We start from the raw sequence: 14888 nt of genomic DNA, 5'->3' as shown, positions 1-14888 counted from the left end.
GTCTGCCATAAAACAAGCCTTGCTCATTTGGATCATTTAAGTTAGCTGGCCTTGTAACATCTTCATGGCTTTTGTCTAGGAACTGTCTTTTTTCAATTATTCAAGATAGCAACGAAACTAAAAAAGCAAATGAAACTCCATGATTTTAACATTCATGGGGTGTCGGCTGGGATGGTTCTCTCAGCCCCGCTGTAGTGATGAAGGACTGTAGGTGTTAGGCAAACACAATCAGGCCTTGCTTGCTTGCTTGGGTTTTCTAATCCATAGCATCCCCTTCACCAGGCTGCTTTCATTGCATACAGCCTGGACCAAAAATGTTGATGATAAATAGATGTGGTAGTAATTAACAAGTAGAAGAATCCATATAACCCTGAAATCGCCCCCTGCCTTTTTTTAAATGCAGTTTAGTCTCTCATTGTTAGTTGTACCTGCCTTTCTTTTCTTTTAGCGGTGATGCTGAGAAGGTGTGGTATATTTAGCTTATGTGATAACTGGCCAAGAGTGTTCACTCTTGTCTCTTTCTTTGTTTCTGTTACATCCTGCAGTGGCAGAAAGTTTCTTTTTTTTCTTTCATAATTGACATGAATTTTGCTGGTTCACCTCATGGTTTTAGTTTCTTAGAAACTGCAAGTCTGGCACCTCTGAATCATTTTGATATTATCCTTACCCTACTCCCTGCTCTGCAGTGTAATAATAGCTTTTTCTTGACACAGGAAACCTACTACACTGGAACACTGCAGATGGAGCAGAAGAATAACCCACTCTCTTTTGTTAGAGCTGTGTTCCTTCTGCTCTACTCCAATATTTTACTTGCCTGTTTTATTGCAGTTCTTCACTGATTTGAATGTTTCAGAGATTGTCTCTAATTAGTAAAGATCTAGGAGTCAGAATTTTATTCTTCCTTTTTTGTCTCAAAACCCAAAAATAGTCATCCCCCCAACCTTAGAGGTAATATCAGGAAGGCAGTAGGAAGGATCCTCTCAAAGAGAAAGAAAACTAAAAATATTATTGGTTCAAGCTTATCATAACTGGTTGAAATGAGGACTGACAGGGAATTCTGGGAATCTCTTGAATGAACAGCAGAATTAAAACATGACTGAAAAACCTTGTTACAAAAGGCAGAGTCCTGGTATTTCATTAATCCGTGTTCTGATAGGCTGTGCTTGATAGTACAAATATATTAAAAATCAGCTTTTTCATCAGTCATCAGTGAATGCTGCGGTGCACGTTATTTTGGTTTATATCATTTGGCTTCTTATCCAAGTTGATTATTCTTATCAGAGAGACTCGGAGGTCTTTTCCTCCACCACCCTCCTGTGCCGCTGAAATCCTTAACAGAGGAGTGGCTGGGGTCTTGTCTGGAGTCATCCTTCTTGCAAGCAGCCCTGCCTCTTCTCCTGCCAGGGTGAATGAGCCATTGCTTTGGTGCTAAATGAAACAGAACTTCTTGTCTAGTCTTATCTTGGATTGTTGCTGTCTGAAGTCAGGAAGTCAGCCTTTGAAGTGTGAAAACCCATGTACATTTATTGTGCAGTGTAAATAATAATATGATTGGACTGAGAAAGTGAAAGTCTGAATGGGAATCTGAAGATGGGTCGCTTAGACCTCTGCCATCTCTGTATATCATCTGCCTGCCTTTAAGACACCATAGCTAATCTGTGGGAGCACTGGGGAGAAAGCCACCGGTGTTTGGTATCTCCTGTGCATCTGTGACATCTTTGCTTATGTTTGGAATGGAACAAGGGGGCTGGGCCTTGCTTTTGTCTCAAATGGACCTGGGCAGAGAGAGGAGTTGATTTAGGGTAAATCCATTCTGCTTGAATCAGAGCTGCTTTTATAAGCTATGCTTTTTAGTTCAGAAGTGACGGTACTCGACTCCAGCAGAGACTTGCTGGATGCTGAGCATGGAAAAATGTCATACCTTGTCTCACAAACAGGGGGGTGATCTTTAACTTCAGAAGGAAATTTCTAAGAGACGCAGCAGTCACAGCCCTTGAAAGATACTTTAGTTTAACTCTTTGCTAATGTTAACTAATGGATAAAGATTTGTTTGAGTATGTTTGGTTTGTGTCTTATGGGAAATCATGATCTGAAGAAGCTGATGCATCGTGTTTTCATGTTACAGGCACGTGATGTGCGCACCAATGAAGTGGTGGCCATCAAGAAAATGTCATATAGTGGGAAGCAGTCCAATGAGGTATGTAGAACGTGTTGCATATTAAATCTTGACCATTGCAAATACGTATTATATGTGATGATTTTAATTAGCTTGGGTTACAACAGGAGAAATCTTTCCTATAACTGTAAAGGTGAATGAGGGTACTGTGTAAACAAAACAAATTACTGTTCACACTGTATTTCTGCCTAGTCCGCTCCTGGAAAAGGTGGGTAGGACTCTTCTTCCAGACAGAAAGGGCTCTTTTGTGGGACCAGATAAATGTGTAGAAAGCAAAAAAGAAAACTAAAAATGGTAGATTTGTATGTTAGTATGCCTTGTTGACCTTAAATGTTCCGTTTTAAATCCCTTTCAATATAACCATGTTGCTTACTGGACAAAGAAATAATAGCAATGGATGCAGTAGTGAGAGATTCAAAGGGAGTCTTGTTTGTACAAAGTAGTAAGGCAGAATGCATCCTCCCCTAGAATGGCTGTGCTGATGAGGAGCTAAAACAAAAGCAAAACGGCAGTGAATGAATGAGTGTGAAAATCTGAACAGCGGCATAATTATGGAAGAACTGCCAGAGCTAGGGATTAAGACAGTCTTTGCAGAGAGGTCTGTAAAAGTAGGCCTCTGAGATTTAAATGTTAAATGTTTTCATGGCCACCCCAGATGTGTGTTTTTCCCTAGGATGCTTAACAGAGATAATTGATTTTATACTTTAAATGTTTAAGTGTTAATACAGATTCTTGAAAAGCCCAACACGACATGAACAGCTGATTTGGTATTATTTCTGGTAAACGACATCTATCAAATCATGGCATGATTTTTCAACAGAAGTATTTATTTTAAGCAAGTTGTTCAAGGCATTTATGATTCCCTCCCTCCATTCTCTATATTCCAGTCTTAGAAGCAGTCTTGCTCTGATGAGTTTGACTAACAACTCATTGCTTTCTGTACCTGCCTTTTGTGTATTGATCATCTGTGCTACATGGAGCTGAACTATTCCTTCCTTTCTGTGTGTGTGTGTGTGTGTGTATATGTGTAGGAGGTAGAGGTGGCAGTGTCTCTCCAGCACTCCTAAATTCTAGCTTCATAGTTACATTTGCTATGCATGTTTCTATTTTGTCACTGCGGTGACTTGTTTAACTGTATACTGATGAAAGAATAATTTGTACTTACTACTTGTCCTACTGTTTTAATTACTGTGAGCTATAAATACTCTATTCACATGAATGAAACAAACTGTGCATGCTTCAGAAATAGCTTTTGTTTGTTTCCAATGGGTATGTTTCTTTATTTTGAAGAAAGTAATAAGACCAGGATTAAAACACTTTCTATTTTACTTCTATATTTATTTGTTTTGTTCGGAAGTTTGCTAGAGTTATGATCTAGCCTATGTAAAGAAAATTGATTAAGGCCATTCTGGTATTGTTTATATTTACTTTGGTTTCATAGTAAGATTTTATCATTGGTGGCAACAATTATTCTTTAAAATAGGGACATATTTTATACTAAAAATAAGTTAAAAACCTTTGAAATATGTAGTAGTGTGCTCTTAATGTGATCTCAGAGCTTTTTTTTTTACGCAGGGAATCATGGATACCTCTTGACTAATATATCATCTCTCTTCCTAATATAGAAGTTTAGCGTGTTGCTTTCTTGGTTTGGCTTTTATTGCTTAGTACCTCAAAGTTTTTGAGGCTAAAGGTAAAAGGCAACTAAAGTTGTTCTTGTACTGAAACGAGGGTGTCGGTGAGAGAGTTTATGTTAGTATAACTGCACTAATATCATTCTCATGAAATTTCTGGTGTTGAGAAATGCTTAGTCAATCAGCTGCCTCCGTTGTGGCTACCATGTTCCCTGGTTTAATTTGTTTCTGTAACCCTACAATTTTTATTGAGAAGGATTTGGATTTTGCACATTTTCCAAAGCATTCGAGTATATGGGACCTCTGTCCCTCTGTGAATCCTAACCACACACGTATGCCTGAGGAAGTGTGTGCTGAGAGATTAACAGGACCTGGAAAACAGCTTTTGAACCTTTTGGTGTTGGGTGAGGTTTCTCTACCTCTGATTAACTTCAGAACTAATACTCTTTCTCAAAAACATTTTCAGTGTCAACACTCTTGTGTTGACATCTGCATACTTAAATGGTTTCAGCTACTGCATTTGTTTTTGAAAATCTTTTCCGGTAGTTGTATTTTTGCTGTTGCACTTAAAAGCTTTTGCCTTTCTTGCCTGAGGAGGTGTGGATATGCAGCAAATGGGAGGACTTGGTGATTTCCTCCGAGGGGAGTAATGGCAGTGTCTAGGCACACGTTGGAACATGACATTTTGGCCTCTTCTGTACTTTAAAGTTGCACTGGCAGAGCTCCCCTTATTATAAACCTGGATTTTGTTTTCTCTATTTATTCTTTTACTCCTGCAGGACCATTCCCTTATCTGGTAGGCAACTCATTTTAAGTCAGTACTTGTAAAGACTAAACTAGTAATAGAGAAACATTATCAAGAATGTAGTCAGATATTTGGTGGCTGATAAATGGAGCCTCATCCAGTGTAATATAGTTACTAGGAGGGATAGGTCTTTATATCTACAACAGTTAAGCGAGAGCTGATCCTGCTGAAGGACACTTATCGTCCACATCTCTTTCAGGTTGGGACAAGTGTTTGATCTGACAACAGAAGTGGTATCCCTTAAAAAAGGATCGCTGCTTTTTTGAGGACTTGCTCAGATATTGTTTACCAGTATATCCTATGCACACGTGTAAACTATTACATTGATGAGAGATCCTTACATACAGCCTAATCAATCCACAACTTACTTTGTAGATCTGTTGAAGAGTTAAGCAGTGAACATCATGATGTTGATGTATATTTATTCTGATTTGGAACCTTAAGATGATTTTGCCTCTTAAAATAATTAAACGACATACTAACTTAACAACAACCGAAAAAAAGGTAACAGTTTTATTAAGTCTTTCTATTCCTTTTCTTTTCTACAGAAATGGCAGGATATTATTAAGGAAGTCAAGTTCCTCCAAAGAATAAAACACCCTAACAGTATAGAATACAAAGGCTGCTATTTGCGGGAGCATACAGCATGGGTAAGCATCTGCTGCACTCTGTACTTCTTGCCTTGGTTAAGGGCGCTTTAAAATATCTCCAGCTGGCTTTCAAGAGGCACCTGAACACTTGCATTGCACAGACTCAGATGGGAATAACCAAGGACCTTACAGATGCTCAGCAAAACTGAATGTAGTTTTTGGAAACAAGATTTAGGGAAATTTTCCCTTTCACTTGCAGAGTAAGGCGATTGTGCTGTTGTTCTAGTGTACTTACCTTGATGGACTGAGTATTTGAAATAAACGATAAATGGGGGCAGTGTAAAATTTATCCATCACTTTTCTTGCTGTAAGGAAAGGTGACAATTTCACTTGTACTGCCTGGGAGACAAATATGGCAACTTTATTAGATACTCGCAGGTCATTTAACAATGCATTTGGTATGCCACTAGAGTATTAATGGTTCAGTACTTTACAGGTTGACTGAATATATTTCAGAAGTAGGTGTTCCGTTGTACTTTAATGGAATAGGTTAGAATTATCCTACTGATAATTGTAATTAAAGTATATTTTCAGTCATCAGTATTTCTGTTAACTAACTAAATTATTCTGTTGTATATCGTTTACTTCTGTTGTCATGTCATCTGAACACACACACTGAGAAAAAAATCAACTAGCTGGTTTTATCTCTGGCTGTCATCTCCTAATTAAATGAATACATTTGATTTAAACAAACAAAGTGACATACACCTCTCATTGACAAGGTTTTTGTAGTATGATATACTAAAGAAATCACATCGCTGAACTAATAGTTTAAACTGTAAGTACTGTTCATGTATTAGCTTCAATAAATCTGTAGGACAAAGTTTTAGTTTCTTTTTTGAAAATTGACTGGGACAAAATCTTTACTAAATCCCTAAATAGCCCTTTAATACTCGGATAAGCTTGTTAAGTGCAATTTAACACTCCTGTTAAGTATGTGCATATAAAATAAGGTATGTAATACAATACGTAACTGGTTATGAATATACTTTTGCCTTCCTAACAAGTTTTGTTACTTGTTATCTTATCCAGGAAGGCTGTGCTAGTTCCAGTTAGAGCTGTCCTTGTGGGAGGGGTCAGTGTGACAGTGCTAGGATGGAGCTTATGTTATAAGCAATACTTATTTTGTTATGGCAGTCTGCATTGTATGCATCAGTGATTGTTTCTAGATTTCTCCATAGAAATCTAGAAAACATACATTTACTATTAGAGATTTTCTAACAACTATTTTGATTTCTTCCCATACAGCTTGTTATGGAATATTGCTTAGGATCAGCATCAGACTTACTAGAAGGTATGGCACGCATGTTTATTTCATTGAAAGTCAGAAGTATAGTATTGTGTAGTTACAGCATCACAGAATCATCCTTGAGTATATAGTTTTATTTGGGGGCAGAGTGTATGTGAACAGGTGCAGTTTTTCAAATTCTTGCATGTCTGTAATAGTTTTTCTGTAGAATGTCGGCTTTCCTAGGTGCCTTGGTTCATATTTTAAAGTTGTCAGTCAGCTATTTTTCTTCTGAGTTTAAGGTTCTCCTGTCATGACAGTTCAAGATTTATTTCTGAAAACCCTTGCTGTTGATCCTAATGCTTACTAACAACTGTAGGCCTGTTGACTAAAATAGCACTGCAGCAGTATTAGGGTTTTGCTTGATGAGGTCTTTTGTTAAATGGTCATTTTTCTATCAGGCTACTTGAAGTGAACTTTCTTTGAAGATATATGTGTGGCCAGTAAGTTGTTCATCTCCTTTCCTTGCCAGAAGCGTTTCAGGACAAAAGGCTGAGCTGCTGGAGAGTCATCTGTATTGCTACAGTTTATTCATGTGTGAATTGTCGTACTAGGGTTTGGGATTTAGCTTCATTAATGGAAAATTGAATATTGAGTCTCAAATAGGTATTTAGGAGAATGGTCACAGAACTGACAGGAATGTAGTTTGTGGCTGCAAAGTAGTCTCTTTTTGATAGTAAATAGCTGCCATTTTACAGTTAGAAGATTACATCTGATTATAGAATGTACACTACAAACTATTTTTACATTTGCTTCTCATACTGAACCTAGTAAAAATGAACTTCTAGTGTTTTCTCTCTGATTACATTGTTAACAGTACTCACTTGCATGCTGCACACTGCATTGTTTTCTTTAATATTGAATTTCAAATAAATTCTTTCCTTAAGTTCATAAAAAGCCATTGCAAGAAGTGGAAATAGCAGCAATTACCCATGGTGCTCTCCAGGGATTAGCATACTTGCATTCTCACAATATGATCCATAGGTAAGTGGTTATGCTTTTGCTGTCTCACACACTTACAGGTAATTTATTTTGTTGATTGTATCCCCTTCATCCCAAAGTTAGTATTTGTAAGCAGAGATTTTCTTTTCACAGGGCCCATATGCTCCAAACTAGTGATTTATAGTAGTCAAATACAAGCAAGCTACGTATCTCCATATGCACTATCTCTTACAGCTGGTGTTCATAATTTCTGCAGAATTGCTTTGAATCTGCTAGGCTTTTCAATACTTGATATGATGCTGATTATTCCCTGAAGCAGTGAATAGCAAGGCAGGCTGAGTTCACCTAAATAGCTTGTAGCAACTGCAAGGCAAAGATTGCTGGGGCGGGGGGAGCACTAATACTTGAAAAATTAGTTTTACATGAACACACATGTTGAGAAGTACACAGTAAGTATGGGATGCAAATGTTCTTTGTGTTTAAAGTATCTGCTGCATTTTAGTAGGATGAAAGGTTTGAATAGTTACATTATTAAGACTTTCTGAAAAACATTTATAAAGGACATAGTTGGTTCAGAAGGTTTTGCTGAACTGTATATGGAGCTTATCCAGGTGTGCCATTTTAAGGTGATTTTTAAGACAGACTAAATTCCAAGATCAAGGGCCGTGCTAAGCAATTAACCTAAAGGTTAAATGTTTTGTATTTGGAGGAAACGTAGGTATTCTGGAGCTCGAACATGTGAATACTGGTGTGTTTTGTAGTCTGTCCTATAGAAAGTTTTCTTGTTTGGAGAGGAGTAATACTGATACTTGTATTCTATAACCAGAGATATCAAGGCAGGAAACATCCTGCTGACAGAGCCAGGACAGGTGAAACTTGCTGACTTTGGGTCTGCTTCCATAGCATCTCCTGCCAACTCATTTGTGGGGACGCCATATTGGTAAGCCAAGAGTTTTATGCATTTCTGGCTTTGTGAAGTAAAAAGATCATTTACTGGGATTTAATACACTTGGGCTTTGTTGGAGCTAGCTTTGTAATCTTCCAGTTGTGGTAGGGATAAAATGTACTTTGCAAAAAAAAAAAAAAGATTAAATAGTAAGTAGGCTCTGACTTCAAGAAATTGTGAATCCTTGTATTTGTAGTTCACAAAAATTAATAAAAATATTTTGTTGTTCTACTTATGCTGACTTTAAGTGGTAGAGGTGGGATTGAATCATCTGTAATATATTTTAATCACACCCCCCAGTGGTTTTAACAATTAATATGTTCTTACCGCGTCTGGTTGTTGAAATAACTGAAGTGTTTTTTCTTTCATAGGAAAGGCCAGGTTCATTGAACAAAACCCTTTGCAGATCCCTTGTATGCTTTTGATCTCTTACACCTAATCTGTGGTGTTTACACAACTGCATGCTATAATTATTTCACCAGAGTTAGCCAGCCAGCTAAACTATTGGAAATGTGGGAGGGTGAGAAGATGGTGATACTCATAAATGGAGAGTTGGGAGAACTCTCAGAGTAGGAGAGGAGAATATCGCGCAGCCTCTCTACAGGCTTGTACTAGTGTGGGTGCCTGGTCTGTGTTCCCAGTATGCTGTGTTCATGCCTGATACCTTGGGGAATGATTTGTTTATGGTAGCTGAAATCAGCGAAACAGCCTGTTTCATTGAAATTATGATGATGATAATGTGTTCCATTGCCCAGAATTTTATGAGCACCAATTTCATATTTTAGGATGGCCCCAGAAGTGATTTTAGCCATGGATGAAGGGCAGTATGATGGCAAAGTAGATGTTTGGTCTCTTGGAATTACCTGTATTGAGTTAGGTAAGTTATTTTCATTGTAAAATTATAAAATGTAGTTATTTAATACCTAGAACTTATTCAGCTGAGTCACAGTGCAGAAAATCTATGCTTCCTTTCTTGTCTGGGTTTCTCTGGGACTTGAGTTTTAGAGAAAAGGTCTAAATGTGCGCTCTAGAATTCAAGGCTAAGTCTCCAATTTGATGTTTATTGAACTGGTGTTTTCATTACCTGAAGAAGAGTTTTCTAGACAAAGAAAATAGCCAAGCTATTTCATTAAAGGTGTTCGTATTCTGTGGGAGAGGCAGTTAACTTTTGAACTGAAAAACGCCCTATTTGCTGAACAGCTTTAGAAATGAACCAATAAAAGTACCAGTGTAAAAATACATTTAATGATACAAGTTGATATTGTTTGCATGAAAATTTAAGATACATTAACAAGTCCTACAATAATGAAGTTTTGGATAAGTGGACAGCTTCAAAGCTATATGCAGTGTATCTTTTCCCTTGTGAATAGTTCGTTTGTTTGTTGGGTTTTTTTAAGAAAAAGATACAGAATAATCCAGTTTTGAAGTGGTAACCTATAAATCAAACCCAAAAGAAATGATGGCATTGCTGTTAGAACAGACTCCTTAAAGCAGAATGTCAATTTAAAAGGACTATGTTAGTATAGCATTCTATTTAAATTTAACATGTAGTATTTTCTTGGAACAAAAATACCCTCATGGAAGCACAACACCATGCACAGCACTACTCGGATTTTAGTCAGGATCCAGCTCTCTAGAAGCACTTAGCTGTAAGTTTTCCTCAGGTTGGTGAGGTTCAGTGGTGCTCGTTGCACCTGAGGCTGTCCTACCATCCTTGTCAGATCTCATTGCTCATACTCCAAACCGACGTCGGTGGAGGAGCAGCCCGGCTGGGCAGCGAGAGCTCTCAGGAACACGCTAATCCATGTGAACTGCACAGTTTAGCTAAAAATGCTGTCTGGCATTCCAAACTGTCAACTTCACTTTCTTCCAGGACGTGAAATAGATTCTTTCTTCAGAGCAGAGATTTTTTTGGTTGCCAATATAAAGCAAGTTGAAGGGGTGTGACTGTCATGACAGAATCCTGCTCCGAGTGGAGTAAGGAGACTTGGCTGGCTGCAGTGCTCCAGGAATGCAGTGAGCTCATGGCCACCACACCCCCGGGTGCCTTCCTGCACGCTGCGTTTTTGCAATATGAAGCGTTAGGCTTCGTCTATGGCTTCTAGCATGGTGGGAGGTGAGCCTAGGTCAGGACAGTAGAGCTTTGTAGGCTGGGTCGGTGTGGTTATCTCATTTGTGTTGGTTTGGATAAGCCGAGAAGGAAGAAAGCAGAAAAATGAGATGTCTAGTAGCCTTCTCAAATTATCACTTAGTCTTAGAAATGGCCTCACTGAGTTTCCTGAAGATTTCTATTTTACTCAGGTGAGTTAAGAAGAAAAAAAGCTAGGGAGAACAGTCATTTAAAAATAGTTTAAGAGGTCAGTTAAAATAGTTTAATGTAATAATCAGTCTGATCCTCGATAGCAGCAACTAGTTATCTGACAGATTAGAGAAGGTGAAGTGCTACATTTGAGGAAAGGCTTAACTCCTCAATTTACCTGTTCTGAGGAATTTGTAGGGCTTAGTCCATCCTGTGATACCGATGAGTGAACTGTGGTCTCTGATACATAGCTTACTGCTACTATTCAACTCAAAAATGAAAAGCAGAATAAGAAAACTAGCATTATTTTTTCTTTGCTTGTTTTTTTGGAGGAAGGAAAGTTTTCTGTTACATTTTCACTAGTGTAGGAAGGTCCTCGTGGCCTGACCAGCTTCTCTGGAATGTCTATGGCAAGGCTGAGCTTTATAGGTTTACCCCATAAACATTCTGATGAAGCTTCGATTTTGTTGTTACAGTGAGATCATCTCCTTCCTCATTAAGCTTTCATGCTGTGTCAGTCTATAAGAGTAACACAAGCTTGAAAGAGAGAGAAGAGCCAAAGAGAATGCAACTCTCAAAATAGTATAAAGAGTTGGCCTGTTGCTGACTTCCTGCCCATGTGCTTAGTCAGCTAAGTGTGATTTGATGGTTCTTGTAACCAGCTTTTTCTTCATCACTGCTGTCCTTCTAGAATTAAATATTTGTTAGCTTTTTAGCAACTGTAGTTAAAAAAAAAAAAAAAAGGTGTGTGGGGGTACATAACCAAGAATGCTTAGTGGCTAAACACCGAGTACAGAGCTTACTGTTAACTTACTCCTATTTTAGTATGTTAAAATGAGTCAGAGAACTCAACTATGATAAACCACGTAATTTAAAAGCTTGAGAGGACAAGGCATTTGATCTTCAAAGTGCTTTCATCTTCTGCAGTGGTATAGGACATATGCCAACATATCTGTCTGATTGCAGGGTAGGGTTGGTTTGGGGTTCCATGTTCAGGCAATAGTGATTCTGCTGATGTGGTTTTCTTTTTAAAGGGATGTAAACTAAAAAAGAGCAAAAACATGAGACTATCTCCCTATATAAAAATTATTTTCTTTTGTGTGTAGCGGAAAGGAAGCCTCCTTTGTTTAATATGAACGCAATGAGTGCCTTATATCACATAGCGCAGAATGAATCCCCTACACTACAGTCTAATGAATGGTGAGTATTACTGAGGGAGGAATGTAGTAGGGAATTGCTGTAAATGGAGTGCTTTGTCATGCTGAGTTCTTGAAATGGCTGGATTCCTATTGGGAGGATGTGAGCTGGAAGGTTCTTATTAGGTTCACTATACATTTTATATACAAAATTGACCAATTGCTAAATATGCATTTTAGACTCTAGAATGTAGTAGAAGCAGGACATGCTGCTGGAAGAACATAAGATCCTGTAAAAAAATTCAGTTCAAGGGTCAGTAAACTTTTGAAGCTCCCAGGCTAGCCAAAAATGTGGGGTTTAGTGTTTTTTAATCGCAAACCACACTGTCAATTCCTAAATCTTGTTTTGTTGAAGTAGTGCTTTGCAAGATGAAGACACTGCTTGTGTGTGGCAAGTGTCTGTTGCATAAACTTCAGAAGAATAAAGCACAGTAGTAACATTTTGTGCCTCCCAGCCTCAACAACTGTCTTTTGAAACAGCACAGTAAACTAATTTTAAAAGTTAAAAACTTCCTAATTATGTTTTTCCGAGCCATAGTCCTAGGCCTCTAACATAATACATTTTACCTTATTTTTAGAAATTTTTTCTACTTCTGAGATTTTATGGTTAGGCTATTTCACACCCTGGTGCTTGACAAAACATTCAACTAATTTTATGCATTTTTCTGACCAAAAAATGCAATAATTTAATTTACTGAAATATTGCAGTAGCAAAACTCCCCATTGCATGATGGGAGGGGGGGAGCGGTGGGAGAGGAAAGAAATAGAACCTGTACAACTGATGTGCCGCTGTCTTCAGGGTATAATCCTGCCCTTCTGAAAACCTGTGGTCAGAGAAAGGGCAAAACACAGAATTTTAGCGTACAGAAGGAGAGAAGTTACTGAACAAATCATGACCTTAAGTCTTAACTTGTCACAGATTGCACAATAGTGTAGAAGTTGTGTCTGAGGGGCCAAAGGCATTTCAGGGATTGTGTGCTAATACAGTTTGTGGGTGAAACACTGGCACACAGAGGTGGAACAGGGCAGGGGCTCTGGTTAGACCTTGAAGAGTTTGTGCAATGTAGAATTTGACAGGGTTGATGCTTGCACTGAGATATATGGGTGTCTGTCTTTTATACAGAACTTTCCTTCCTCTTGAACTGGCTAATATTTTTGCATTCTTAAGCTGAAACATTTTGTCTGGAAGCTGAGGTTAAAGGGATATACCTACTAATAGCAGTGGCCTTTGGCTTGACTAGGGATGTCAGAGGCTGTAGTATGAAGTACTGGGTCTGTGTGGTTTCTCCCCACTCTTTCTGCTAGGAGCACCCAGATGTGAGTATCTTGATTGCTTAATGAATTAAACTGGGTCGTTAACTCAGATGGATTTTATTTTTTTTTTCCTCTTCTCCTTGCCACAGGTCTGATTATTTTCGAAACTTCGTAGATTCTTGCCTCCAGAAAATTCCTCAAGACAGGCCTACATCAGAGGAGCTTCTGAAGGTTGGCTTGCTTGTCCTTTTTGTTTTCCGCATGGTATTAAAAAGGGGCCATGCCCTGAGATGTTCTTCTGTCTCACCTACCGTACTAGATTACGGTTAACAATGCTGTCTCTGCCTGTTATCCCTATTGAGCTGAGGGTGCTGTGGAGTGTACCGAGCTGGCAGTCCTGGCTTTACTGCCCCTTTGCAGTGTCTCAGGCAGTTCCCCAGGTGACTCTCCTAGCCAGCATGGTTCTCATCATAAAAGGACACCCCATCAAGTGACACTGGATGACCATCAACTTGTCAAGAGTTTCACTTTCTTAAGCTCAGTCTATCCTTCCAGTGATTATAATTAATCCTGACAGAGCTGCCATGCACTAGTTAACAAATACCTTTCGTTACTTCCCTCTTTATTCTATGCTATATATACCCCTAAAGGCTTTTTATCCTCTCCCATCACCTATGTACTTTACACGTAGAACTGAAATCCGCTGTTCTAATAGTATCCCTGGGGGGAAGGGGGCAAGAGGAAAGCAGTTTTTCTTCCCCATACTTTTCCTTGACATGAATAAGCCTCAGCTGTCTGCAGGTTTTCTCTTGCTTTATTTCTTAGCTTTTTTTTTTTTTTCCCTTCATTTGTGCGCCTGTATGCTGCGGATACGTGGTTTTCCTTGCTCTAGTCTGGAAACAAAGCCAATGTGGTAGATTGTTGTAAAAAGCTGAAATGTTCCTAAGTGAACACAACTCGCGTAGAAGTTAGGTGTTAAAGCTGCTTTTTTGTAAGTGTGACTTCAATGGATTTCCTTTGTGGCATCATGTGGCATTCAGAATTTTACTAACTTGTCATTTTCTTTACAGTGACATTATTCTGTTGGTTTGGGTTTTTTTATCCCAGCCATGTTTCTGCTAAACAGCGTTTTTCCAAAATTTTGCGTTGTAGGGCAATGGATGCTATTTATGAAGGTTTTATCATCACCTTTTTGCATGTTTTTACTTAAATGGTTCTGAGGACTTTTGCCTCTAAAAACTGTGTATTCGGAAACTAAATGCAATTATCCAGTAGAGGTTTCAGTGTGGGTGTGTAGTCCTGCCATTTCAGAATTCTGCAGATTGGTTTTATTTTGAGCAATGCACTGCAATTAAAGAGAACATTGATGGAAATTAAATGTTTGTGAATGTATTCCTTCCATATCTATAGTCTGAAACAGCTGCATGCCACTTTAATAGAGACAGGTAGGGAATGTGACATGTTGGAAATGGCAATGCAGTTCTCCAAAGGAACAAAATGAAACTAGCAGTGGTGTTAATAATGACTCATGCTTGCACAGCACATTTCATCTGGAGACTGCAAAAGCTGCTTCTGACATACATAGACAGGACTTGTTTTACCTATTGGCAAAATGTAGCCACCTTTGCAGTGAAATGCAGTGAATATTTCCCAAAAAAGAGCATAACATGGCTAAGTGTTCTAGGGCTGGGCTTGAAG

At 38.5% G+C, this 14888-nt stretch overlaps 1 protein-coding gene across 2 annotated transcripts in view; it reads left to right on the top strand.

Annotated features, from left to right (window-relative positions):
- Positions 1-14888, top strand: part of TAOK1 (TAO kinase 1) — a 73705-nt gene that overhangs the window by 34866 nt on the left and 23951 nt on the right. For both annotated transcript variants that reach the window (XM_049802032.1, XM_049802033.1), the window contains 8 exons: positions 2126-2197; positions 5164-5265; positions 6514-6559; positions 7441-7537; positions 8322-8435; positions 9227-9318; positions 11847-11940; positions 13340-13421. In XM_049802032.1, the coding sequence (XP_049657989.1) occupies positions 2126-2197; positions 5164-5265; positions 6514-6559; positions 7441-7537; positions 8322-8435; positions 9227-9318; positions 11847-11940; positions 13340-13421 (699 nt within the window). The remainder of the gene's footprint in view (positions 1-2125; positions 2198-5163; positions 5266-6513; positions 6560-7440; positions 7538-8321; positions 8436-9226; positions 9319-11846; positions 11941-13339; positions 13422-14888) is intronic.

This window comes from Accipiter gentilis, chromosome 6 (assembly GCF_929443795.1).
Source record: "Accipiter gentilis chromosome 6, bAccGen1.1, whole genome shotgun sequence".
In the NCBI taxonomy this organism is placed as follows: Eukaryota; Metazoa; Chordata; class Aves; order Accipitriformes; family Accipitridae; genus Astur; species Astur gentilis.
Note: the sequence above shows the minus strand (reverse complement) of the source record. Positions and strands in the feature narration are given on the sequence as shown.